The sequence below is a fragment of the Podarcis melisellensis genome (assembly GCF_964234715.1).
Source record: "Podarcis melisellensis genome assembly, chromosome: 8".
Taxonomy (NCBI): Eukaryota; Metazoa; Chordata; class Lepidosauria; order Squamata; family Lacertidae; genus Podarcis; species Podarcis melisellensis.
The window spans coordinates 21,997,211-22,024,433 of record NC_138540.1 but is presented as its reverse complement, the minus strand read 5'-3'; the positions used below and the strand labels follow the sequence as shown (position 1 = coordinate 22,024,433).

The 27,223-nt window shown below is 43.1% G+C and overlaps 1 protein-coding gene across 3 annotated transcripts in view; it reads left to right on the top strand.

The window, feature by feature from the left end:
- CFAP74 (cilia and flagella associated protein 74) overlaps positions 1–27,223 on the top strand; it is a 77,513-nt gene that overhangs the window by 31,742 nt on the left and 18,548 nt on the right. For all 3 annotated transcript variants that reach the window (XM_081923402.1, XM_081923401.1, XM_081923403.1), the window contains exons 16-26: positions 51–140; positions 5,911–6,102; positions 8,321–8,465; positions 11,084–11,205; positions 11,873–11,995; positions 13,968–14,089; positions 16,628–16,756; positions 22,766–22,853; positions 24,046–24,219; positions 25,047–25,180; positions 26,648–26,924. In XM_081923402.1, coding sequence (XP_081779528.1) covers positions 51–140; positions 5,911–6,102; positions 8,321–8,465; positions 11,084–11,205; positions 11,873–11,995; positions 13,968–14,089; positions 16,628–16,756; positions 22,766–22,853; positions 24,046–24,219; positions 25,047–25,180; positions 26,648–26,924 — 1,596 coding nt within the window. The remainder of the gene's footprint in view (positions 1–50; positions 141–5,910; positions 6,103–8,320; positions 8,466–11,083; positions 11,206–11,872; positions 11,996–13,967; positions 14,090–16,627; positions 16,757–22,765; positions 22,854–24,045; positions 24,220–25,046; positions 25,181–26,647; positions 26,925–27,223) is intronic.

Here is a 27,223-nt window from a genome sequence, read left to right as displayed (position 1 = left end):
ACTGACAGGTAGAACTAGATTCTGAAGAGCAATTTTTGTTTCCTTCTTAGGTAAACCAGGATCTTGAAGGAGAAGTCACATTTTTATCTCAGATTGGCTCCTTCTCAATCCCACTCAAGTGTTCAACCAAGAAGTGTGTGGTGAGTCCAGTACCTATCCTTGAAACTTTGGATGAAACAGCCCTGTTTCAGGAAATAGGAATGAAAGTAAATATATTAGCAAGTAGAGGGAGGGAAACTGATTGCATTCTCTCCTTTTTAATGCAGCAAATCCACACATCATTTATTCTAGAGTAAACACAATTTCTGCATGTGTTTTGATTACTTTTCTGTGGAACTGCAACCCAAGTCACTTGTGACCTGCCTGTTGTGCACAGTTATAACATGCTGAAGTAGTAAAAGCAACGCTTAACATTCTGTATAGCACTTTACAGGTGTTCCAAGTACCTTAAATTCATTATCCAGTTGCAGCAAAGGTTGGTAGCTACTGGTACTGTTAGGGCAGAAGACAGCCAACAGTAGGCGGAGCCAGAGTGAAGACTGGCAGAGGCAGTTAATTCATTGGCACCTTCCTCCGAGGAGCTGAATGTCCCCTCACAGGACCCCGTCCTGAGGTGCAGGAAGCACAACAAGCAAGAGGTTTTGGGACAGAGGAGGGGTGCCCATCTTCCAACCAGAGGACTGGCCCACTAAGAACCTAAAGTTATCCACAAAGTGGGGGGCAGAGCCCAGGAAAGGTAGTGTGGGGGCATAGTCTTAAAAAGGCTCAATCTGCTGTTAAGCTTTATTGGAGCAAGTTGTTTCCTTGGTGCAAGAATTAAAAATTTCATCTAACTTAAGTAAGGTAAAGGTAAAGGGACCCCTGACCATTAGGTCCAGTCGTGGCCAACTCTGGGGTTGTGGCGCTCATCTTGCTTTACTGGCCAAGGGAGCCGGCGTCCAGCTTCCGGGTCATGCGGCCAGCATGACTAAGCCGCTTCTGGCGAACCAGAACAGCACACGGAAACGCCGTTTACCTTCCCACCGGAGCGGTACCTATTTATCTACTTGCACTTTGACGTGGTTTCGAACTGCTAGGTTGGCAGGAGCTGGGACCAAGCAACAGGAGCTCACCCTGTTGCAGGGATTTGAACCGCGACCTTCTGATCGGCAAGTCCTAGGCTCTGTGGTTTAACCCACAGTGCCACCCACGTCCCAACTTAAGTAGGGAGGAGATATATCTGGCCTTAAGAAGAATTAGACCAGTCCCAAGCCCTGGCTGTGGCTGAGCTGGTGGTGACCACAGGGTTGTAGAGCACCACCGTTGCTGAGCTTCAGGAAGGGATGAAGTGGCCACTGGAACACTTGGGCTGCTCTGTCCGGGGGCTGCCCACCAGTTGCCCACCATCTCCTGGTGTGATTTCCTGAAGTCTGAGGCTTGCATTCCAGAATGCTTGGCTCCACCCCCTCCCCTTATTAGCTTCCTTTAAGTAAGCTGCTGCCTTGTAACTCTAATCAGGTCAGCATAGCAGCACTCCAAAGCGGGAACAGCTGTTGTCTCCATAGCTACAATGAGAGGAGCCTTGGCACTCCTACACACACCAGTCTGTTGGTATGGAGAGTGTTCCAAGTGGGAGACCATGGAGTATCAGAGAAGTGCCCATTTTCAGCTGATAGGTTTGGCTCTTTAAGAGTCTCTAGTTCTCCAACAAAGAGGGTGGAGCATAGGAGAGGTGGACAGGAGACAGAAGCTCAGAAGACCTCAGTTCACCACCACCTCTGTTGAAGCAAGTGTTGGTGGCAAGGGGGGGAAAGCATAAAAGGAGAATTTCCTTGATGCCAAGATCCAGGTTTGGGGCAAGTACTCTTTAGTGAGAAAACCCCAGCAGATATTTAAAATCACAAAATATGAAACATAGGAAAGCATGGAAATGTAGGCTGTTAGACCTTTAAAATATGCTCTTCTCAGTTCCTACCAAAGTTCCCCTCTTCCACTAGCATAGGGAAAAGTCACATGTTTTAAAAATGTTCTGCTTATGAACTCTTCAAAGGTCAGATTCATGTGCTTTTTCCATAAAGAAAAAGTTGCACAGGCACTAAAACCTAGCTTAGTTACAGTGGTGAAAGTTCTTAAATTATTGGTATAGGGACTCAAGAGAGGCTTGTCAGAGCCATATTGTCAGAGCTTGGAGCAACCAGCTCATACCTCTTTAGGTTCTGAGCTTCTCAGGTAGACAGAGGCCTGGCAGGACAGCTTACTATGGCATTAACCCCTCACTAATCAGACTTAACCGCTCAAGAACCTTGCCCAAGAAGGAGAGACTGGCAACTGGCTGGTAATTACCATATTTTCCCGTCTATATGAGGCTCCCATGTATAAGATGCCCCCTGTTTTGGGGGACTCAGATTTAAGAAAATGGGGGGAGATGGCCCCGTGTATAAGACGCCCCCTAATTTTTGACATTTTAAAGGAAAAAAACCTAGTCTTATACACGGAAAAATATGGTACAGTGGTGCCCCGCAAGACGAACGCCTCGCAAGACGAAAAACCCGCTAGACGAAAGGGTTTTCCGTTTTGGAGATGCTTCGCAAAACGAATTTCCCTATGGGCTTGCTTCGCAAGAAGAAAGCCCATAGGGAAATCTCCGGGGACCTCTTTTAAATGCTGGCGGTGGGGAGCAAAGCCTTTCCCCCCCCCTCTGGCCTTCAGAAGAGGTCCAGGAAGGCCGGCGGGGGCCGAAAGGCTTTGCTCCCCACCGCCAGCATTTTAAAAGCAGTCCGGGATAGCAGGGAAGCGCTTCCCGCTATCCCGGATGGCTTTTGAAGGCAAAAGTCTTTGTCCCCCCTGCCTGCCTTCCCGGGGGCTTTTAAATCGCTCGGGACAGCGGAGAAGTCTCCGCTGTCCCGGGAAGGCAGGGGGGGGGGAAGCAAAGACTTTCGCCCCCCGCCGGCCTTCAGAAGAGGTCGGGGGACAGACTGTCCCCGGACCTGGTCTGAAGGCGGTTTCCATAGGAACGCATTGATTGATTTTCAATGCATTCCTATGGGAAACCGTGTTTCGCAAGACGAAAAACTCGCAAGACGAAAAGACTTGCGGAACGAATTAATTTCGTCTTGCAAGGCACCACTGTACTTAGGTTTTCTGAATCCAGGGAGGGTTTCCTGAAGAGTGCTTTTACCACTGCCTCCTTCAAGCAGGCAGGTATCACCCACTCTTGCTAGAAGGCATTAATCACCTCCCTCATCCATCTGGCTGTCCCTTCCCTGCTAGTTGTATCAACCAAGAGGGGCAATGGTCCAGAGCGCAAGTGGTTGCTCTGACCAATCCAAGCAACTTGTCCACATCCTCAAGCCGTATTGTTTAACTTCATCCAACATGACTAGACTATCTGCTTTAAGAGTAGAGTCAAGGTCCAAGCAGATGCAATTGATTTTATCCTCAAAATGCTTAGCAAACAAGTCACAGCAAACTACTGTTGGTTTTGTCACCTCTTTTGGGCCAGACTTTAAAAGGACCCGCACTACCTGGAAAAGCTCTGCTGAACAGCACAGCAAGGATGCAATGGAGGCAGCAAAGTATGCCTTCTTTTCTGCCTTCACTGCCACTAGGTTGGCTCAATGGTGAGTCCTCACCAGTGTTTGACTTCATTTGACTGGAGTCTTCCTCCACTCACATTCAAGCTGTCTTCCTTGAAAAGGGCCTCAAAAGAATTGACTTTAAAGCCTTCAGAGCAGGGAAAACCACTCTTGACCTGGCAGTGAAAGGAGTATGTTGTAAAACCTGACATTCCACACAATTGGTGTCATTACTGAAAGGGACCTGCTTTGCATAGCACCACTTGGAGGAAAGCCTCAGAAAAACTGCAGAGAACAGGGTGGTCCCAAACACACAGAAGTTCTCTGTTTTAAATTTTAAATCATACGTATTGCTATAGTGTTTTTTCTTTTTAAGACTACAGGTGCCAGTGCTGCAAAAACACATGTAGGTGGTTCCATTTAAAAGTGCACTCGAGTATAATGCTCAAAGACAACAACTTCAGAGAATTTGTTCCTAAAATTAGCTGTGCAGTGGAAAACAACAGCATCTTGAAATCTAACCAACAGCTTGCAATAAAAGTTTATGAACCTGTTGTTTGTTTATTTATTTATTGCTGATACATTGTTGGGAGCCTTTCGAGAATTTTATCAAGACAGCTATTCGAGGGGAAAGACGTCAACGCATTATTTTTAGGCATCGGACGCACAGTTCCATCAAGGACAGTCACTCTTATTAAACATAGATGCTTAAACAAGCTCTTTGTACAACCAAGGACATGATTAGTTCCACAACATGTGCTTGCTATCAAGGCATTGCAAGGTAGCAGCATTTTAATTCTTCAAAGGCAAATTGTGGGAAACCAGCAAAGGGGCAAGGAGCTCAAAGTGGTGCACATGTTTCTACTCCACCCCATTTTAATCTCTGTAACAACCCTGTGAGGTAGGTTAGGCTGAGTCTATGTAGTGCATTGCTGCTTGTTCCTTCCGCAAACACGCCTCAATTCTGAGCCTTCCTACTAGTTTTGCTGAGTGGACCTCTGTCCCAAAGACAAGCCTGTTAGTGCATCACTGCACCCAAGGCCTCAAGTTAATAGGATCAGTCTGATGTGTATTCCAGTGTAAATGTGTTCTGTGCTACTTTCTGACCACAGAAGGACCTCGGGACTATTCAAGAGTTTGCATTTAGACAGCCATCTCGGAGGACAATGTTAGCAAATGGCCACTGTGAGAAAAGGGTTGTCCTAATCCAGCAGGGCTCTCCTGATGCATTTAGGATTTTGTGGTGTGTGTGTGTGTGTGTGTGTTTCCCGTATCAGGGATGTTTCATAAATAATTTCTTTCCCATCAAATAAACCATGACAAGTATTCCACGCTTGGGCGAGAATCACTTCTTGCTGGCTCTCCATGGCAATCAGCATTGCCAAGTTTAGAAATGTGCCCCCTGACTTAGCAGCAAATTGGCAGGAAATGAATTGCTTAATAAATTGGTTAGCTGGATCTCTTATTTGTCACTAAATGTCAAAACTGAGCAGCACAACAAACATGCCTAAATACTAAAATAGCTGAATTATGAATATAGTTAATGCCCCATCCCAGAAGGCGTATCACTGAGGCAGCAGCTCGGAGGATGAAGTATTGGGGACAAGTAGCACACCTGATATCCAAATACAAAGTTGATAAAAAAGCATTATCTTTACTGTACCGTGGAAGGGGCTGTAATATTCTGTCCTATACTCACCAAATGGATAGAAACATTCGTATGAATGTACAGTTGTGGAATGTAGAAGTAATTAGTGCAGGATGGGTTCATCATACTAGAGGGGTCCTGTAACCTCAGTGGATGATAGAGTGTTAATATTCATATTTGATAAATGATTCAGTGAGTTTTTCATTTACATAGACAAGCCTCCTCTAACTTGATGTACCTAGTAGAAGCATTGATTTAATTTAGAGATTAAACTTTGACTTGTGTTTTTATCAAGATTTAGTATTAACCCAATTGTATATGAGAGATGTTGGGTTCTATCCTTGTAAGTCCTTCTCAGAGTAGACTCGCTGAATTTAATGGGCCTTAATCCTGGCTCTGAGTAGGATGAACACTGAGTGCAATCTGTAGTATTTAGATGGGTGTTTTTTTAATGATTTACATTCTTTATAATTTGATTTCATTTTTCTTTTTGTAAAAAAATAATATAAAAATCATTGATTTATAAATCTGCTGCAGCTTCCATGCAACAGTCAAGGGGAAAAGATCCCACTGTGACATTGCCTTTTGAAGCGGCAATAAGGATTTTAAGGTCTTGTGCTTGAAATGGTAGCCGTTCATTTAACTGACATTACTGCCTATCTAGGACAGTAGTAATTATGTTTCCTCCCTCTCTCCCTCTCTTTTCAGCTGGCACTAGATAAAGAGCTCATTGACTTTGGCACTCATGTGGTGGGAGAGACAATTTCACGGACCATCACCTTGACGAACTGTGGCGCCTTGGGAACACGATTCCAGCTCCGCAAAGCAGCTGACACTACACACACTGCAATGGTGCAACATACTGTGACTGCACCACCTTCCATCGACAAAGCAGTCTTTGTAAGCCTTCCTCAGTTGAGAGCTCTAAGCGACATAGATCGGCATATCTCAAACTAGTCATTGATAGGTGCTCCTTTCCCAGAGAGATCTGATTGTCATTTCCCTTAAGCCTCCTTGGAAGCAGGAATCCTTTCCTGATGAGTTTGCAATTCAGAGTTTCTTCTCTATTCCTTTTGCTCTGGATTGGCTTCCTAATAGGATCCAAGAGTCTAGCCCAGTGATGTTATTTCTCCCCAGCCTAAAGTTGCTACTAGAAATATGAAAACTTAAAGCAAAATTAATGATTGCTTTTCAGGCAAGACTATTAAGGAAAGAAAGAAAGAAAGCATTCTGATAAGATTTCTTGTGGGATGGGGTGGGGTACAGACTGAATATAGGGATAGAGGAGAAACATATTTTGTTTGCATTTTAATAGAAACATACCAAACTTCCTGAACCATTCATCAAAATGAAATGCAGTTATCACTTGAAAATTTGCACTGCTTTCAATTTTTGGTGCATCCACCCAACCAAAAAATGTTTACAAAAAAGCACAAAAATGCTCATATTATGGAAAATGATGTACAAAACCACATTATGTTGAGGGAATTGGTCTGTATAAAATTGCTTGTATGTAGCAAATGCATACAAACCTTGTGCGAACTTTAAAATTTTTTAGCAAACTCAGGAAATGGGGGCAGCTGAACTGAATTGCAAAAATGAGAAACTGAAATGAACAAATTTCTCTGTCCCAAACTGCACATGCCTTGTTTGTTACTGTTTTATCGAATCAAAGTGTGTGTTTTTCCCAGGAACCTTTTTTGGGATAAGCCAGTGAACGCTTTGATGACTAACTTAAATGAAGCAGAGAGCAGGCAGTTACCACAACCATAAACATCAAGCCCCTTGATCATTATGAGCACTATGAGCTCTCTTTCATTTTGGAACAAATGAAAAATTTCTCTAAACTGAGACTCCTACGTTCCCCATTTGTGCCATTCAGAGATTAGGGCAGTTTACTTTACTCTAGTATGGCAGCAACACTGAGGTCAGTGGCTGCTTCTGCTCGTTGACCATATATTCCTCCTGAGTTTCCTGGCTGTTATGTTGTTCAAGAGTATTTGTCTCCCCCCTCCCCTCCAAAAAATACCCTGGTTTTATGCAATATATGGTGCAGTGTTTCAGGGGAAATGGCCCTGGAACTGATGATACAAAAGGCAAGGTTTTATATAGCACTGACATTTCCTTTCATATACTCTGTGGAGGCCGCCCTACCAAGCTCAGTCTTTGTCAGCCAGTCCCCACCTGCCTGCCTCTTTACATACCTGCCTCTCATCTTTTATATCTCATCTTCTATCATATATAGCTTACATACCTCTTATCTCTCATCTCTCTTATATATTCTTATCTCTTATCTTTTATATTATCATTTTCCTTGCTTATCTGTTATCTATCTCTTGTCTATATTATCTCTTAACTTATCTCTTATCTATTTTTCAATCTCTTATCATGATGACTGTGTTCCACCCCCCTCTGTTAGAGGCAGCCTGTCTCTGGGAATTGCAAGTGGGGAAAGTGCTGCTGTGCTCAAGTCCTGCTTGCATATTTTCCATAAGACAAGCACGTCCAACAGGTAACATCATTGGATGTCTGTGGTAGATCAAAAAGGGGGTAGATCACTGCCAGTCTTTAACTGTGAGTAGATCGCAGTCTCTGGGGAGTTGGCCACTCCTGCCATAAGATGTCTGCTTGGCCAGTGTGAGAACAGGATGTTGGACTAGATGAGTCACTGGCCACTGGCCTGATCAAGCAGGTTTTTCTGGTGTTCTTATGTGGATGGTCCTGTTCTGTGGCTACTGATAGTTTTTTCCCTTCAGAATCAAAAGGCTGAGTAGCTGTCCAGGAAATAGCCCTATATGGAGGCCAGACTGATCAGATACTGTGTTGGGAGTCAGTGTGGTGTGATGGTTAGAGAGTCAGACTAGAAGCTGGTGAGACCAGGGTTCAAATCCCTACTCAACCATAAAGCTTACTGATCATTTGTTGATTATTTTTATTTGATTTATGCTGTATTTGTGATGTTCTATTATGTTACTGTTATTTATTGTTTGTAAGCGGCTTTGAGATTTATCTGAATGAAAAGCAGGATATAAATACGATAAATCAAATCAAATCTTAGTCCATCTGAAAATAATTGGAATTCGTAAACCCGAGAGCTTTTTGTATATCTCCCGTTTAGGTTTGTGCCCCTGTGGTTGAAACAACAACTGGGAATAAGAAAGACAGCAACTTTAGTATGGGGCGCTTCACTGGTGACAAAGAAACGGTTTCTCTTAACCGCTCTGAAGAGGTTATTCACCACACCCCTCTGCCTGACAATTTTGGTAAGGTTTCTGGTTTAAGTGATTTAAGGTAAATTCCAAGAGTGTAAGTAAAAGTAGAAGTAGAAAAAAATCTCTTGCAGAAACTATTTGTGCCTGGTTTGTTTTTGTTTTTAAAAAGCTTCCTTCAAAACTTGGCTTGTTCAAGAGTTCTGAAGAAATCAAAATCATGCTCGCCATTTTGTGACATTTGGGTTAGCTGCCTAATAACATTATTACCCTACTATGGATTTTGGATTCCCCCGCCCCCCATCTTCATAGACCTGCAAGGAGAGAGAATGATAGCTTGGAAAGGGGCCTAAAACAGTAGTGGGGAATCCTTTTCAGCCCAAGGACAGCATTCCCAACCTTCTGGGGTCACTTGGTCCTCTAATGACAAAGAATTATCAAGGAGCACCTCAAGGTGCGTATTCCTGCAACCCTGTCCTGAGCAGGCAATGGCAGTTTCCCCTCAAGTACAAAACCTCCAAGGATTTCTTCCCACGGATACAGAATCCTTATCATTGTTCTTGAAATTATCTGAAACACCCACCTCTCAAAAAGCGAGAACCATGTGACAAGTTTATTTTTGCAACCTGCAATTTTATGAACAAAGTGACACAACGATAAATTGCATAAGTTTCTCTCCCCAGCTTTTAAATGTTTCAAAAGCGTCATCAAGTTTATTTATTTTGGAGAAAATAAAGCCATTCAGTTTGGAAATATTTGCTCCCCCATTTTTTGTCCTTATCAAATGCTGCCTGTGCCACAGTTGCCCTGCTGTGCTGCTTTTCAACAAAACTCTAGCCTGTAATAATTCCAGTTGTGTCCTTGGCCTCCTCCCAGCTGAATTCCATAGGGAAAAACTGTGAGAGTAAGAGGAAGGAAGGTGATGGACAATGCCACTCCCATGGACTGGCTTTAAGAAGGCAGGCACGTGGGGCCTGGCTGAGGGCAGACTGTGATTGGCAGGGCAGTGCCCCATTCACCCTAATGAATCAGTCTCCAGTGACCATCAGGGTCCTGGACACAGCTGTATTAGAATGCCCAATTCTGACTAGAATCATCTTGTTATGTACTGAGTTGAATAGGATCCAAAAGGCAGCAGTCCGATTGGTCCTAGAACAATAGGATTCAGAATCCAGCAGTCTGATTGGTCCTAGAACAATAGGTCCAGAATGCAGCAGTCTGATTGGTCCACAGGAGCCACCCAATGCAGCTCCAGGTGGAAGTGAATCCGCAACCTGATTAGCCTACAGGTGAATCCTGGAATTAGCCAATCATGTGGGGCTCATTGTGTAAATAATATATATAAAGCAGGCATTCTGGGGGAACTTCCATTCCTCCTCCTCACCACTATGAGCTGAATAAAGAGCATGAAATCCACTCTCGACTCCGAATATATTTCACATCTGCCTCTGCAGTTTCTTGCCACCCTTACCTCCCCTGCTTTCACCCTTTGGGCCCAATCCATTTGCAGGCCTGGAGAGGACAAGCAGTACTTTCACACCTTTATATTTTTCATTTCCTCACTATCTCTCATAACTCTTGCAGTGGTGAAAGCAATGCGGGGAGGGGGGGCGACAGTAACTGCCACCTATCCCAATAGCTCACTCTCATTTATTGTTCATGAATGCTAGAATGTTAACTGAGACATTCTGCAAATACCATATAACACCTCTACTGAGAGGGCTTCACTGGTGGCCAATAGGCTACCAAATACAGCGCAGCATTTTGATGTCAGCCCTACATGACTTGGGACAGGTTGCCAAAGGGACCTCCTTGCCCCTTAGATCGCTTGGGAACTGGGCTTTTGGTGTTGCAGCACCAGCCCTTTGGAAGCAGTTTCTAGAAGTCAGAAAGGAACAGCTGGAGTATTCTATGATAGCCAAGAGAAATCACTCATCCCATCAACTTCCTGTACAAAACACCAAGAAGGAGCAAACATGCTTTAGATAATTTTGCAGAGTTCAGGAGGCTGTTGATTCTAGTATCATTGTCTGAAGAGTCATGTTTTGTTTTATAGCAGTGGTTGAGGAACCTATGGCCCACCAGATGTTCGACTCCAACTCTCACCAGCTGCTGCCACAAATGGCTAATAGGGATGATGGGAGTTTTAGTCTAGCAGTATCTGGGGGACCACACATGCTATATAAGAGGCATGCAGAACCCCAACCCCGACCAGGAACATAGGGATGATGGGAGTTGTAGTCCAACAGCATCAAGAAAACCACAGGTTCTCCAACTCTGAACCAACCCTGACACTGCTTTTGTCATCTGAGGCCATTCTCGTGTACCCCTTCTCAGTGGTTGCTCCTGTTAGTGGAATTTTCCCTCTAGGGAGGCACAGCTGGCACCATCTGTTTTAGGCAGCAGGCAAAAGCACTCTTTTTCTCCCAGGCATTTGGATCTTCACTTTCTGCTATTCTTTTCGTGAGTTGGGGTTGAGTTGGATCTGCATATTATATAATGTTATTGGTGAACAGTTCAGGTTTTTTGTTTCCCCCCTTGTTTTTCCAATTGTTTTCAATGTCTGATTTTAACAAGCCACTTTGAGTTCGATTTTAGAGGCAGGAGGTGGAGACAAATAAATAAATATGGTTAATAATATTACAGGGTTTCCTCATTTGTCTACCTTTTAGAGCAACTTGATAATCTGGCTTCCGACACGGACATCATTGGGGAAAGCCTACAAGTCCCTTCAGCTGAGAGACCTCTGGGACAGCAGTCTAGGGAAGAAGTACTTGAGATCACAGTGGGCAAGGTAATGCATTGAAAGAGAAACTGTAGTTGTAGCTTAACAAAGTCCTACCCAGAGTAGACCATTTTGAATTAACGGACCTAATTAGTCACACCTGTTAACTTCAGTGAGTCTACTCTGGGTTGGACTAACATGGGATATAACCCTGTGAGCTTATTGGTGAATGTAAAGGCTTTCCAATACCTTAGGTGAGATATCTTCATGTAGTTTATTTTATTTTAGTGGCACTTTCCCATAGTGGACTGTGCCAATAAGCAGGTCACAATAAGAAAGGTCAACAATTTGACCAAGAAAAAACATTTTAAAAGCAATTACAGTCAAAATACATTCTTATATCCAGTGATCTTGGGGATGCCAGAAACCGTGTCCTTCAGCCAAATTCCTCCTGAAGCTTAATAGGGAGAGTATTTACTCCCCCACACAAGAACCCTGGAAATGGTAGCTTGTAAAGGGTACTGGGAATTGTTGCTCTGTGGGGGGTAAACTAGCGTTCCTAGGATTCTTTGGGAAGGTGGGAAATATGCTTTAAAGGTATGGTGTGTATGCAACTTAAACATGGATGAGAAAAGATGCAAAGTGAAGATAAAAAGGAAGTGAAAGTAAGCAATAACCACAAACCATTTTTAGAAAGTTGAGCTGTCGTTACTCTTCATTTTTGCTTATTATCCAGGTTTCTGAAGGTGATATCGGACCCTTCAGCTCTGTCAAACTTCAGATTATGTTCACCCCAGCAGTTCCTGGGGCTGTGGAGGCTGATTTCAAGATTACCTTTGACAACCCAGACTGCAAACCAGTGAGTAGTTATTGCTCTGAGTCTTATGTTTGCTTTTTGTGCTGGTGCTAGGATGTGCTGTGGAATGGATGGAGGGCTTTTCAGCATAAGGGCCACATTTTCTCATGGGGAACTTTGCTGAGTCCACATTCCCAGAGTGGGTTTGGCCAGACACATACTAGGCAAACCAAAAGTATTATCACACTTCAAAGAAACATTCCAGCCATGGAATGCCAATCACTAGGGGAGGGTGCAAAGCAAGGCTAGTGAGGGATGTGGCCAGGGTAGGCATGGCTCTAGAAGAATTTGCTCAGGACAAAATGGGTTTGAAACCCTCTTCTGGAAGGTCCAGAAGTGCACACCTGACAGGCCCACATATGCACCTAGCAGGTCTGGGAAGCTGGGTTGCTGCCAAACAGCAGTAAAACATGCTTAGCAGTGGGGAAGTGGCAGGTGAAAAGAGCAGTATAGGAAGCTGTCTTACATCAAGCCAGGGCATATAGTGTCACATTGTCAACACTGACTGGCAAGAGCTCTCCTTGGAGGATTCTTTCCCAGCCCTGCCTGGAGATGCCCAGGAGTCAAACTGGGACCTTCTGCCAAAAAAGGTGCTTAACTTGTCTCCCGCTGCCCACCATCCCCCACACCCCCATCCTTGCAACATCATCTTCTAGTCCCCACAGGTGTTCTTTTCCCCTGATGTGGCAAAGGCACATTCAGAAACCTGAGCAAGAAAAGGGGTTTTCAAGGAGTAAGCATTAAGCATCCAGCCACCTCTTCTCCAGGGCAAACAGCTGCAGTATTGTAGCTGTTTGGCAGAGGCCTGGGGCCCCAGGTTAGGGCACTTTCATACTGTTACTATTTTCATGTGGGGTTTAACCTCGTACTAGTAAATCACATTGTGCAATTGCAGTTTACTGGGAGGTCTTTCACAACAAACCAAGTTTCCTCACAAAGATCAGACTTTTGGGACAGATTTTGATGGAGAAATGCACTGAAAAGTGTAGGGCAACACTTGCTTCGATGCAACATCATCTAAGCTCCCTGCATACAAATAGGAATGAATGTGCAATAAACAGGCAATTTGGAAGTGCCCTTGGTCACCTGAGTTGCCTCCAAACGTGTATTTTTCACCCTAAGATCTGCAGGCAATTCTGACTAGCGCCCCTTCTTAGGATGATGGTGCTTTTTCAGAGAGTTGAGCATAAGAACATAAAAAGAGCCTGTTGGATCAGAATAACAGCCTGTCTAGTTCAGCATTCTGTTCTCACAGTGCCCAGCCAGATGCCTTTGCTAAATCTGCAAGCAAGATTCAAGCACAATAGCACTCTGCTCTCCCGCAGTTTTCAGCAACTGGTATTCAGAAGCATTACTGCTTCTAACCATAGCCACTGATAGCCTTGTCCTCCATCCTCTTTTCAAGCCATCCAAGTTGGTGGCCATCACTGCCTCCTGTGAGAGCAAAGTGATACAATATTCATTCATTCATTTATCACCCCCACACACTTTTCAGATAAATGAGAGAGCTGGCATCAACAGCAAAAGTGGAAAGAAATGGTCACTCCCTTGGGCTTAGGAACTAAAAAGACACACAAGAGAAATAGAGTGAAGAGAAAAGGTAGAAGAGGGCAGCCCTATCCAGGTTCCTATTGAAGGGAGTCCCTTTTGAAACAAGGTGGTCCCTCCCTAAGCTGATAAGAGTTTCAAAGCACTCTACCGGCTGCTTGGGAAACTGTGGCTTTCCAAATGTTGTTGCACTCTAGCTCCCATCAGCCCCAGGCAGTGTTGCCAAAGGTCAGGTAAGGAAGATATCTGGAGGGCCACAAACATTCCCCATCCCTAGACTAAGCAAACATATCTGCCACTCTCGTATGTAATTTGGGCTTCCAAGAGTTTGGGGGAAGAGTTTGAACCTGAACACTTGGGGCAGCAATTGTTTTTTCAGCATACAAGACCGCGTTGCCCCTGAAACTTTGCATCTGTTCGTGTTCAGTTGTCCTTCAGTGTCACTGCTGTTTCTGTGGCTGTGCCAGTGTGGGTGCCCAATCCAAACGTTGACCTCAAAATCTGCATGTATGACAGGCTGTATCAGGACTGCATCATCATCCAAAGCAGGTGGGTGGCCCAGGAATTCATCTACTTCCAGGTTCTTCTGCAGGTTGACTGATTCTTAAATTTGCCCTCATTTATTAGTATTTGCTGCAATCATATTCACATTTACTTGGGAGGAAGTCTAAATTAACTCAATGGAACTTAGCTTGAGCAGACATGAATAGGATTGCACTGTTGGTTTTGTTAATCTGCCATTATTTATTTAAAGCTGGGAACTCAATTGTGTTCCCAAGTACACTTTTATTCTGCTGGGATGAAGGTCCATCACAATGGGTATTGGCGCCACCTGTCATCCGATGCACACAAAGCTGTAGTAAGTAGGCAGGGCTTAGTCCTCCTCAACCACAGTCTGTTTCCTGCCTTCCTCAGAGGTGGTCACCTTGGGTGGCCAGCCTTGCCTTTGGGTGGCCAGCCTTCAACCCCACAGCCTCCCAGCCCTACCCCATGATTACGGGCCTTTTCTACACACCTTATCATTATTTGCTCTCTCCTCAAATGCAGGCAAAGGCCTGCTGACCCTTTCCTTCCCAATGTAAACAGCAGGAGAGCTTTGGGCAGGCATTTACATTAGCCTTTGCTAGGTCGTTCACATGTGTCAGAAGCAACTCTGGGGTCCATATTAAAGGAAGTGATGGGGAAGCTGTGCTGGTTGCTGATCATCATTAACTTCAATGGATCTATTCTGAATAGGGTTGCATCCGTTGCTAATCCTATTCAGAGTAGATCCATTGAAGTTAATGATGATGACTAATTTAGGTACATTACTTTCAGTGGGTCTACTCTGAGTAGGATTTGGCTACACCCAAGTTCTTTAATTTTGTAGAAATTAAGCAGGTTTTGTTGTTGTTGTTAGGGGATGAGGCTTCTTATCCCTCATTTTTATCCCTCATTTTTTTCATTTTTCTGTATTTATTAAAACTATTAAAAGTAAATTATTATTTTTTTTAAAAAAGCAGGGCAGGTGGTCCAGAATTAGACTGGCTCTGGATATTTGTATTCTATTTAGCTGTTCTGTGAATACTGGTTATTGGCGGTAACAAAGTAATTAATTGATTAGCTGATATATGCCCTTGGCCCATATTTTTATGTTGTAGTTTCATAGGGATATAAGATTCCCATTTATCTCCACAGGACTTCTACACATGGCAGTTTTAAAAGGAAAAAGTTTAGGTTTTTGTTTCTTGGCAGACAAGCACCATCCCACTTGTAGGCCATGGAAGCTCAATTTTTGCTATTTAGAAATGGTTCTGTCATCTCCCCTGACCAGCCATTGCTGACGCCCCCCCCCTTTTTTGAATCCATGGATTTTGCTAGCTAGATGTTGAGTCTTGCTATTTTTAACTTGCTCCTCTTTATCACTATTTCGCATTCTAGTTAAATGCAAGCGAATACAATTGAATGGTATTTATTTTTCTCTTTTTTCTTTTCTTTTCTTTTCCTTTTTTCCTATTTTTGTTGGAAAGGGATACATCCTAAACTCCTTACTAGAATTAGACCCCACTGAGATTCTTCACAGTTGGAAGGAAATGAATAAAGCTGCTATCTCAGAAATTCAGCTTACAAGTGTGACAAACGTCAAGTTATGTAAGAGACTTTCCTGGGTCTAGATAACACTCACTACCAGGAAAGGGATTATAAGTATAGTGGCAGAGTATCTTTGCTATCAGATCCATTTGCTTCATCCTCACAATGCAAATCCAAGGTTTTGAGGTGTTCCCGACAGAAAACTGTCAAGTTGCTTAGCCCCAAACCTGAGCTGCTTTTCATATTTTTTTTAAAACCAAATATCAATCATTTTTTTGTTTTCTTTGTATGGTGTTCAGGATCCTGCACTGGACGAATGCTCTCCTGCTAATTGCTCCTTAAATGAGATGTTTTTGCTGTCTTAAAATATAGGCTATAGGCTCATCCCCTTTCCAACGTTAAAACACTCTGGAAATTGTAGCTCTATGAGGAGAAGCCGGGTCTCGTAAGAACTCTCAGAAACCTTAATAATAAAAATAATAATTTATTATTTATACCCCGCCCATCTGGCCGAGTTTCCCCAGCCACCCCGGGGAGCTCCCAATCGAGTGTTAAAAACAATACAACATTAAATATTAAAAACTTATCTAAACACGGCTGCCTTCAGATGTCTTTTAAAGATAAGATAGCTGCTTATTTCCTTCACATCTGATGGAAGGGCGTTCCACAGGGTGGGCGCCACTACCGAGAAGGCCCTCTGTCTGGTTCCCTGTAACCTCACTTCTCACAATGAGGGAATTGCCAGAATGCCCTCGGCGCTGGATCTCAGTGTCCGGGCTGAACTACAGCTCCCAGAATTCTTTGGGGGAAGAAAGCATGACTGTTGAAAGTTGTATCATAGTAGTGCTTTAAATGCAGGGTGTGAATGTGGCCTGAGAGAAGCCAAAATTAACATATTCAGCTATCATTGTGTATTTGTGCAATGCGAGAAGAAATGGTAGCTGATACAGTCAGATCTGTCATTAGAGGTGGCCAGAGAATGTCATGCCAACTCAGATGTTCCTCTTCTCTTTGCAGAGCAAAAAGTGCCTTGCGATTGAAGTTTGAAGTTTGCAAGGAACTTGCCAACCACATGGAGCTGCTTCCAAAGACAGGCTACATTCAAGCTCATTCATCCTTTAGTGTGCAGCTGAAGTTTCTGCCAAGGTAGACCTCAGCCATCCATGGCCAAGTGTCTCAATTCTATTTAAATGCTAATCTTTATTATTTTTATATTTATTAACTTTACAAACCACCCTTTGTCCATACATAGCATACTATCTATACAACATAAAATTCTGAATGGTTATAGAAATACAACTAATGACAATAAGAAATACATTATGAAATGCACATTCTTATAACAGCAGCAAGATAAAAAATAAAGAAGAAAAACTAAAATACAAAGCAGTACACAAATACAATTCTTATCCTGCCTCCACCTTCCCCACAAATCAGCCTGGGAGCTTTCATTTCCTCCCCTAGTCGCCCATCCTGGGAGATCTTTATTTCCCTGCTCTGCCTGGGATCCTTCCATCATCTATTTGCCTTTTTCATGTGGGTGCAGTCATTGGCCCCTAATGACATCCCACTTCTATAGCTCCCAAAGCAGCCTACAAAAATTTCAGAACAATGCAGACCATGGAAATGGGAACAGAAGGTAGCAGCAAGACAATTTCATATTGGGTCACCCAGGGTATGAGAGAATAAAACTATCCTGAGATGTTATTGAAAGGAGAAGAGAGATGGCGTCAAGTGGAAATCTCTTGGGATGGAGTTACCTAGCCATGACATCACTATGGGGCCTCTGGAGATATCTCTGTGCACCATACCATAGATGGTGGCCCTTCAGATATCCTGGTCCCAAACTGTTGTTCTAGATCAGTGGTCCTAGATCAGTGGTAGAGCATCTGTTTGCATACAGAAGATCCTGTGTTCAATCCTCAACATCTCCAGGTAGGGCTGGGAATATTCCTAGCCTGAAACCCTGGAGAGCTACTGCTGCTCAGTGTAGACAATACAGTGGTACCTCTGGTTGCTAATTGGATCCATTCCGGAGGCCCGTTCGCAACATGAAAATAGTGCAACCCACAGCGGCGCATCTGCGCACGTGCGGGTTGCGATTCGCCACTTCTCTGCATGCGTGTGACGTCATTTTACGCTTCTGCACATGCGCAAGCGGCGAAACCCAGAAGTAACCCTTTCCAGTACTATCGGGTCACCACAGGACATAACCTGAAAGAACATAACATGAAGCAAACGTAACATGAGGTATGACTGTATTAAGCTAGATAGGCCAAGTATAAGACAACTTCCAGTGTCTTAAGGTTGTTGTTACTATATTTCATTTCTATCTTACCTTTCCTCCAAGGAGCTCAATGTAACATATGTTATACTTTCTCCACTTTTAGCCTCACAACAACCTGGTGAGGCAGGTTAGGCTGAGTGGCAGTGAGAGGACCAAGATTACACAGTGATAGGGAAATGCTTTGATGAGTGTGGGATGAATGACTGACTAATGGGAAGATGTGTAAACACCCTGTAAGCAAATCAGAATGAATGCAGGACAAATGCTCAGTCAATAAATAGGTAGTCTGTGCCCCCCATCAAGGACTCATAGGATTGTACTGTTGGTGTATAATTGTGTGACCTTAACTAAGAGTTTACAACAAGAAGAACTTATTTATACCCCACCCATCTAGCTGTGTTTCCCCAGCCACTCTGGGCGGCTTCCAACAAAATATTAAAATACAATAGTGCGTCAAACATTAAAAGCTCCCCTAAACAGGGCTGCCTTCAGATGTCTTTTAAAAGTCTGGTAGTTGTTTTTCTCTTTGACATCTGGTGGGAGGGCATTCCAAAGGGCGAGTGCCACTACCAAGAAGGCCCTCTGCCTGGTTCCCTGTAACCTCACTTCTCGCAGCGAGGGAACTGCCAGAAGGCCCTCGGCACTGGACCTCAGTGTCCAGGCAGAACGATGGGAGTGGAGACACTCCTTCAGGTATCCTGGGGAAAGGGAAGATGGGATTAACTTTTCCTGTGCTCAGCTTAATTGTAAGAAAAAATTAATCACCAGTTCATCCAACAATAGCATTTAGACAGCACAGATGTGAACTATGCAGCATGCTATTTAAATATTGTGAGTAGTTTACCTTACATTAAGGAATACACTTCTGACTACCATGTAGTTTAAAAGGTCTATTGGCTCTTTCCCACCATGCCTCTCTTCCTCCCCCCCCCAACATATTTAGGAGTGTCCTGAAAGGAAATTGACTTGGATTACATTCCTACTATGCAGTGATGGCTGCCAACTTGAATGGCTTTAAAAGAGTATTAGACAAATTCATAGAGGACAAGGCTGTCAGTGTCTACTCACCCTGGTGGCTATGCTTTGCTGCCACTGTTGGGGGCAGTAATGCCTTTGAATGCCAGTTGTCCATGAATACCACCAAGTTTAACATTGGGTCCCAAAGGACCGTGGAGTAAGTTCCAGGGGAGGAGAAGCAGATGGCTACTAGCTATGATGGCTTTGTTCTCCCTCCCCTGTCAGAGGAAGTACCGTTTTTTTTGCTCTATAAGACTCACCTTTTCCCTCCTAAAAAGTAAGGGGAAATGTGTGTGCATCTTATGGAGCGAATGCAGGCTGCACAGCTATCACAGAAGCCAGAACAGCAAGAGGGATTGCTGCTTTCACTGCACAGCGATCCCTCTTGCTGTTCTGGCTTCTGAAATTCAGAATTTTTTCTTTTCTTGTTTTCCTCCTCCAAAAACTAGGTGCGTCTTATGGTCTGGTGTGTCTTATAGAGCGAAAAATACAGTAATACCTCTGAATACCAGTTGTTGGGAATTACAAGACGGGAGAGGGCTCTTCCACTCAGTTCCTGCTTGCAGACTTCCCATTGAGACATCTGGTTGACCACTGTGAGAACAGGATGTAGGATTAGATGGGCCTTCGGCCTGATTCAGCAGGGCTCTACTTCTGTTCTTACAACATACAGATTTAGTGTAAGGCCTCTTTTTCAGCCTATGCATGGAAAAGGTCCTTCTATCTGCAGTTTTCCGGTCCCTGGGCTAAAGGCCATCAGGTCACAGGGTTGGGAAGGATTCTGCCTGAGACTTTAGAGAACCACGGAACTACATAGACCAAGATGAAAGCAGCATCAGCATCTGTTATTTGCATTCTGGTGGAATAAATTACCAGAGCACTTTTTTGCAGTAGAGCCTTAAGAAATGCAAACACTGCATGTCTCTGTGCAGAATTAAATTCCTATCCCATTATAGAAAGAGAGTTACCATTATTATGACAGTTTCCAGTCCCTAAACTTCAAATGTTGTGAAACACTGCTATAGTTTTGTCAAGTGGATAGAGGCGACACAGCTTGGATTTAAAATGTTAATCTGCATTTCGGGGGGGGCTGGGGGAAAGCTTCAAAGGAGATTTGATGAGATTAAGGAGGTTCTGACTCATGAAATAAGCCCCTGACTGGTTCACCAAGCAGAGATCGGATAAAAGGGGATGGGGTGCATGGAAGGCAGAGCAGGGTTACAGGGAGGGTTTACTAAAGTTTGGTGTTGAAAATGTTAAAGATGAACTACAACACCCATAATCCCCAGCCACTTCCCAACCACTGGCCATGCTTCCTAGACCTGATAGGCATTGTGATTCAGCAACATTTAGAGGGTCAAAGGTATGAGATAGTTTTCCATGTCCCTGTGTCCATCACACCACACCACCTAAGAGTCATTCATTTGCAGATACTTTTTATCACTGCCCTGCTTCGCTGAATTTCTGATTGGGTGTTAATGTGTGCAGTTGTAAACACCTACTTCCCTTTGTGTTTATGTGTCTATAAGTATCAATGTGCAATTTGTATATGGTCCTTGTATCCATCCATTTTCTGAGCAGATGCCAAACCTGTGGTTGCAACTGACCACCTGTTGGCTCTGCCATCACTCCATGTCAACTAAATGTGTGATCTAGAAACACGCCTGGCACTCCCCACATGGCTGCCCATTGCAATAGGGGAAAGATCAGTACCAATGGGCTTGGAGAAACTTATCTGCCATCAATAATTTTCTCATGAAGGAAATCCTGAGAAGCTTCTGAGGGGTTCCAAAAGAGGGGCTTTTGTTCACAGGGGTTGTTTGGGAAGACAAATTCTAGCAGAAGCCTGAGTTTCATGAATGGATCCTTGCTCTCTTCTGAAAAAAACAAAACAAAAAGCATACAATGGCTTTTGTGACAATGCTTGACTACAAAAGAGGACAACTTGATATAATTGTTGCAGGTTTCTAATCTAAAAGATGCCCTTTTGATATGCAAAATTTGTCTTTTTTCTCAAGAATATTGCATAATTTGCTAGCTGAAGGTGTTCATTTAATGGCTGGCTTGAAAATAGGTTGTCATAAACTATTATATTCTAAGCGTTGTCTCCAACTAAGTGTTGCTCAGAGCAAGTTAGTCATGGCCATGAATTTCAGTGGGTCTGCTCTGAGTAGGAGAAAATCATAAATCCGTTGCCAATCATTTCTTCAAAAAAGGATTTCAAATGTATTCACATGACTCAGTATGGCAATTTTGTATTGTATGCTGATTGTTTACTCAGTTTCTCTCCCTCTCTTTTATAAATATTGTTTTATCATCTTACAGAATATTGTTTTCCCTGATTTGATTTTGATAGTCTAACAATATTACAGTTGCTCCAGACAAAGATTTTGTCAACATATACTGGGCAACTCATTAAATATTTTTTCCCTTTGGAATCTATTTTGAGGTTACCTCCTCCTTTTTAAATTTGAAAACCATACATCTACAACATTTTCACAGCATTGCCTCCACTTTTTATGATATTATAAAAGGAGGGAAACCAAATCTATATGACCTTGTACCGTCTCACTAGCGACCCGTTTTTATAAAGCAAAGACTCCAAGACAGAACACTGTCTCCCTGGAGACAAAATGGGAAAAATCACTCTGTGTTACAGGACCCAGAGATTATAAATAGGATGGGGGTTCTAAAAATGATACATTATTTGTACTAATTTGGCTCAAAATTGCAAACAAGGCTTGCGCTAGGCAAGAAGCTCTGGCAAGCGAATCCCTACACATCCCCTCTCCGTGGTGGGTAATCAGACAGACGGAGATGGTCTTTACGACTCTCCTTACAGCCTGCTCTTATTTCAGTATCTGTGTGGTATTGCCTTCCTATTGATACTGACTCAGAAGAGCTGGTAATTAATTAACGTCAATGTCAAAAGGAACAGATTGCCCAAGATGGGTGTCTCATCTGTGCTCCTGACTACAGCTGGGGCCGAGGAAGCTTGCATACTGATTATCGAGCAAGTTTCTAAAGCCCTATTTATAGTCGTCAATATTTTGCTAGGAAAAGAGCAATATATCGGTTAATACTTTCTTAAAACGCTGGTAAATACAACATGGCCCCATAATCAGCTCCCTTTAGTAATGCAAGCCGAAAACACTTATGAGAGCATTAATGGGAATTACACGCAAAGAAACAGAGGCCAAGACCCTTTCATGTGCTTTGCAGTTCCCACATGGAATTGGTACTTAAAAATACACTGTCGCACGAAACAAGCCTGGATTTTACACTATCTACATTGCAGGAATCAGTTGTTATTCAGCGATTTGATGCAGTATTGGGTGGGGGAAGTTGTTGTTTAAGGTTTTGAAAGAGATAGGCAATTATTAACGTCATTTGCATGATCTAAACACTTAATGTGAAACTTTTCTATGAGCATTTGTTATCTGGGTGAAATACGTTTCAAGCCTGTACTGTAGGGCTAGGGAACCTTTGACCCTCCATATGTAGTTGGACTCCAATTCCAATCAGCCCCAGCCAGCACGCCTAATGGTTGGGAATGATGAGAGTTGTAGTCCAGCATCTGGAGGGCCAAAATTTCCCCTGGAAGCATATTTCCAGATAGCATTACTTGCACAGGTTCAGCAGACATTCTTCAAGCACCATGTACCTCATTTTGTTTGAGCTGAAAAAGCCCCAAACAGCTTCTCAAGGACTGTCCCCATCTTCTTGTAAGGTTTGGCTACATGATAACAGGACCAAAGTCAGCCATGTTAAAAGGCTTTCATAATGATTTCCTTCTGTCTGGTTCCTTCTGCTTGGCTCTTTAAAGAGTATGTGATACCTTGCTGTTTCAGGCACTCTCTTCGAGAAGATGCAAGGAAGTACTTTGATGTAAAAACAAGAGTTCTGGAAGTCCCAATGATGGTCATGGTTTCAGATCAGGTTGGTGCAAGATTCAGCTGCTTGTTGTTAGAGAACAAGGGAAGATTGTGTCCTGCTCAGGCAGGATGAGAGCCTGCTGGGTGTGGTCCAGGTCTGAGGGAAATGGTTTGAGTAGCATAATATCCATCAGTGGTAGGAAACAGAGAACCAAGTACAGCTGAGGTGGGGAGCCTCAGGTCTGGAAGCCAAATGTGCCCACCCTATGATGGGGGCTTCTCTATCTGACCCTCAAGGCTTTAGGCTATACTCACTGTCCCCAGAGCATCCCTCTTTGCTGACCTAGCTCTGTACCCTTCTTCAAGGGCATGGCTGGAGTTATAATAATGTTTCTTGCTTGCCTGGGTGTTGCATGGGAAAATGTGTATGCTGGAACTTCTGAGTTTGGCATGACTCGAATGTAGCCTACTGTAGGAAGGTGAGAGGCACATCAGTTTGCCCTACCTCCAGCCCCACCCACTTTGGCACTGACCCCCACCCACCCCTTGAAGGTTACCCATAAATGAATGTAGCTCCTCAGCTAAAAAATGTTCCTCACACGTGAAGTGCAGGGATTGGGTCAGAATGGTTTTCTTCAGAACCTAGGAGAGCTCCCCAGGCCAGCAGGAGTTGCCTTGAAGGGATACAAAGTCTAGGACTGTAACCTAAAGCACAGTGTTCAGGGTTTTTTTATATATATGATCTTTATTAAACTTTCCATTTTAACAATCCAGTCAAACCACATCGTATATTCCAAATTATACATATTATTCAATAATCAATCCAAATATTATGCCAAATTATAAATTTTTGGGGGCGACTTCACCATGCTCTGAGGTCGGGGGAGATCTGATCATCTCATCTCATACTTCTACTGCTTTTCATAATCATTCCCAATATTTCCCATAAGTCATTCTGATGTTTTCAGTTTTAATTTTTTAATGTATATGTTTCTCTTGATGCATCTCTCTTAGAGCATATCTACAAGGTGGACACATTGTTTTAATGGTAATTCTTTCTTTCTAGGGATCTCTAGGAATTGCACTTAAGATAGCAAGGATGGGGAGAGATCTCTTAACAAAATTATTGGAACAATAAACTTGGGTTGACTCAATGTTACCCAGCGCGCTTCATATTTGAATTGAGATTTGGATCTGAATCTCTTCTGCCCTAATTCAATCATTACACCACAACACAACTTGTATTCTTGTTTCAGAGTAAGCCAGTTGAATTTACGGTCCATGCAATTGTTACAACCTCAGATTTGGAGATCAGACCAACTGAAGTGGACTTTGGATTTTGCTCTATCTACGAAGCTGTCCAAACAACAATCACACTAACAAACAAAGCCATCCTTCCCCAGGAATTTGGATTTGTGGAACTCCCAGAGGTAAATACCTTCTTCTCAGTTTCTAACACAATAAATATTCCATGAAGTTTTGTAATGAAGGAGAGAACTGCACCCAAATGATTACTATCAGAGCTGCATATATCTCATTTTGAATAAAATCTGTCCCATGAACAGCTCAGTTCTGTAACGTGCACAAATTACCAAACTAAGCAAATGTATATCATTTAGTGTGTGTTGCATAATATATTCTAACATGTTAATTCATTCTGGGTTTGCACATTATGGAAAAGTGGCGAGGAGCTATGTTCGTTTCACCCACGCTTTCAAAGTATACCATTTTATAGCCATGAAGGTTAGGAACTTTTTTTAAATGGAGATTTTCAACATAATTGTGTTCCCAGTACTGCACTCTAGGGTTTTCTGTACTCCACTCAGAATATATGCAAACACACAGCCCTGATCATCACAATACGCATGGGCTAGGACCAAATGAATATTTGTTCCTGATAAGTGCATTATTAGGCAATGCATTTCCCCTGTTTCCATTTGATCGATAGTGCTTTTTTCCCTTTTGGTATATTCTCAATACTGTACATTTATTTTTCTCTTTTACTCCCTTTCTTTAAAAAAAAATGTTTTTATTGAAAGATTTTTACATAAGTGACAAAAGTACATGCAGTGTCTTTGTTTTTATATTGTGAGAAGATAAATGAGTGTGATTTTTTTCTACCACTTACGGAGTTGGGTTGGGGGCAGGATCCAAATTGGGAGGGTTTAGAATAGGTAGGTTATTTTCTGGAGGGTTAACATTTGGATTATAGCTAGTTTGTCTGAGAGAGTGATGCTTTTTTGCCTCCTGCTGAAAGTTTGTAGAAATTCAGCCCAATGATGGATTTGGAATGCTCCTGCCTCTTGAACAGTTGCAGCTGGACATCATCTTCAAAGCCCAGCGGGCAAAAGAATACAATTTTGAGCTGACTTGCAAGACTGAAATCAACAGGTGTGCACAGAGTTTCAAGCCATCAAGGGTTCTGCCAATGAGGCAGGATAACCAGGTTTGATCCCCCAGTCTGATTCAGGTTTGCCCCAAATGGCCAAAACACATTGCAGGTAGTTGGAAGGAGGTGAAGGCCAACCTATACCTGTTTACTGCTTTGGGGGCAGGGTGCTTGAATTCTGCATGCACATGCACACAGAGGCCACTTTCCTTTGCTTAGCCAGGACCCTCAGAATGCTTCCAAATGACCTGTTTGTTGAGCATTCATCCTGATTTGTTTGCTGAGAGATCAGATGATATGGGCTATTTAATGAGCATGCAATCTGATTTCCTCACAGGGAGATTAGATGATGTGGCATGAAAGTGCTACCCCACACTTTCAAACTGCATTTCCCTGCCACTTTTCAACCTTTGGGGGAAAGAAGGCTTGTTGCAAAAGACCCTCCCTCCCATCAACTATAATTGAGCAGTCTGGAATTGCTGGTGTGTGATTGAATCCTACATGAAAACAATGACAGCCTGGAAATGCCACCAGTCTTGGAGCCCTGCTGAGGGGAAATCAGCCAGGGTGGAAGAACTGCATAGGAAAATTAGCAGCTGTGGGACTGGGTTAAACATGCATTGCTACCTGTCGCTTCTTCGCAGCGAAGCTTCCCCCGCTCCGGAGCTTTGCATGTTAGAACCAAACCCAAAACTTAAAAGTGAATATTTGCAGTTGCTCTACTTGTAATAAACCACCAGAGAACATTCCAACTTCTTTCAGCATTTCTGCAGTCATGTTTCAGCATCAGCAGCATCTTTTCAGTGAAAATAAAGTATTCCAGAAGTGGGACTGAGAGCAAAATGTTGCAGCATGAAGTGCTCCTGTGCAGTGTGTTCATCCAGGATGCATGTTTTTGTAGGGCTGTTTGGGGAATGTTTCCCCTTTAAGCTTTTTGTTAAGAAAGGTTTTGAGTTTTATACATCTTCAGGTCTATTCAGGGTGGACTCGTTGAAAATAAAAGACATAGCAAACTTAGGTCCATTAATTGCAATTGATTGTATCATTTAAATTTTACTAAGAGTACATTAGCCATGCCCATTAATTTCAGTGGGTCTATTTTGCATAGGGCTAACATTGAAGACCAACCCAGTGGATCTACTCTAAGAATAACTTGGTTGGTGCAACCTTTTTTGTCCTCTGATGAAAACTCTTTATTCTGCATGGGTATGGAGCCATTTTGGCTACTTAAGCAACCACACTCACACCTGAACATTGGGATTAGAGGGGCTGTTTCCATCTTGTGTCATCATGGTTTGATTTCCGTATAGTCTTGAGCCATAGGGGTGCCACAGAACCTGGAATGGGCAGCGAAACATCTTTTTACCTGAAAGCAATGAGATACTTGTCATAGGGCTTATTTAAAGTCTTGGCAACAGGCTGCATATTGTGCTGTGACCGGATTTTTTCAGCTGTGTTTCCATTTTTAGAGAATTCAAGCTGTCATGCAAGGCAGTCGGAGTCCACCCTCCTCTTGAGCTCTCTCATACCTTGGTCCAGTTTTCTGCCACTGCTCTCAACGACGTGTCAACAGCAAATATCTTTGTGATCAACAATCACGTCAGTGTCAATCAGTTCACTCACAGTGTCCCAAGAGTTGGCAAAGGAGAAGTGGTCCCCGTTGGGCCAACTTCCTTCCAGTTCCTTGTTCCAGAAGACTCTCCTATTACGATCATGCCATGTGTCGGAACTGTCCTGCCTGGAAAGGTAAACACACACTCTCAGCCTATTAAAGATCTGGATAAAAATAGAACCTTCATGCTTATGGAGTACTACAGCCTATGTATCTGGCCTGATGCACCTCCCTTAAAGGAAAATAAAGTGTTGAGAGCACATGTAGCTTTAATTCACATTTTTAAAGAAGAAATGTAATCAGAGTCCTTTTTTTGTTCTCCACTAGATATAGTTCAGGCTTCTTAATAAGGAGAGCCTATGCTGCAAGCGTAAAACCCCAGATTTAGGAAGTAACATGGACATGAACTGGATTGTGTTCATTTGCTATACAA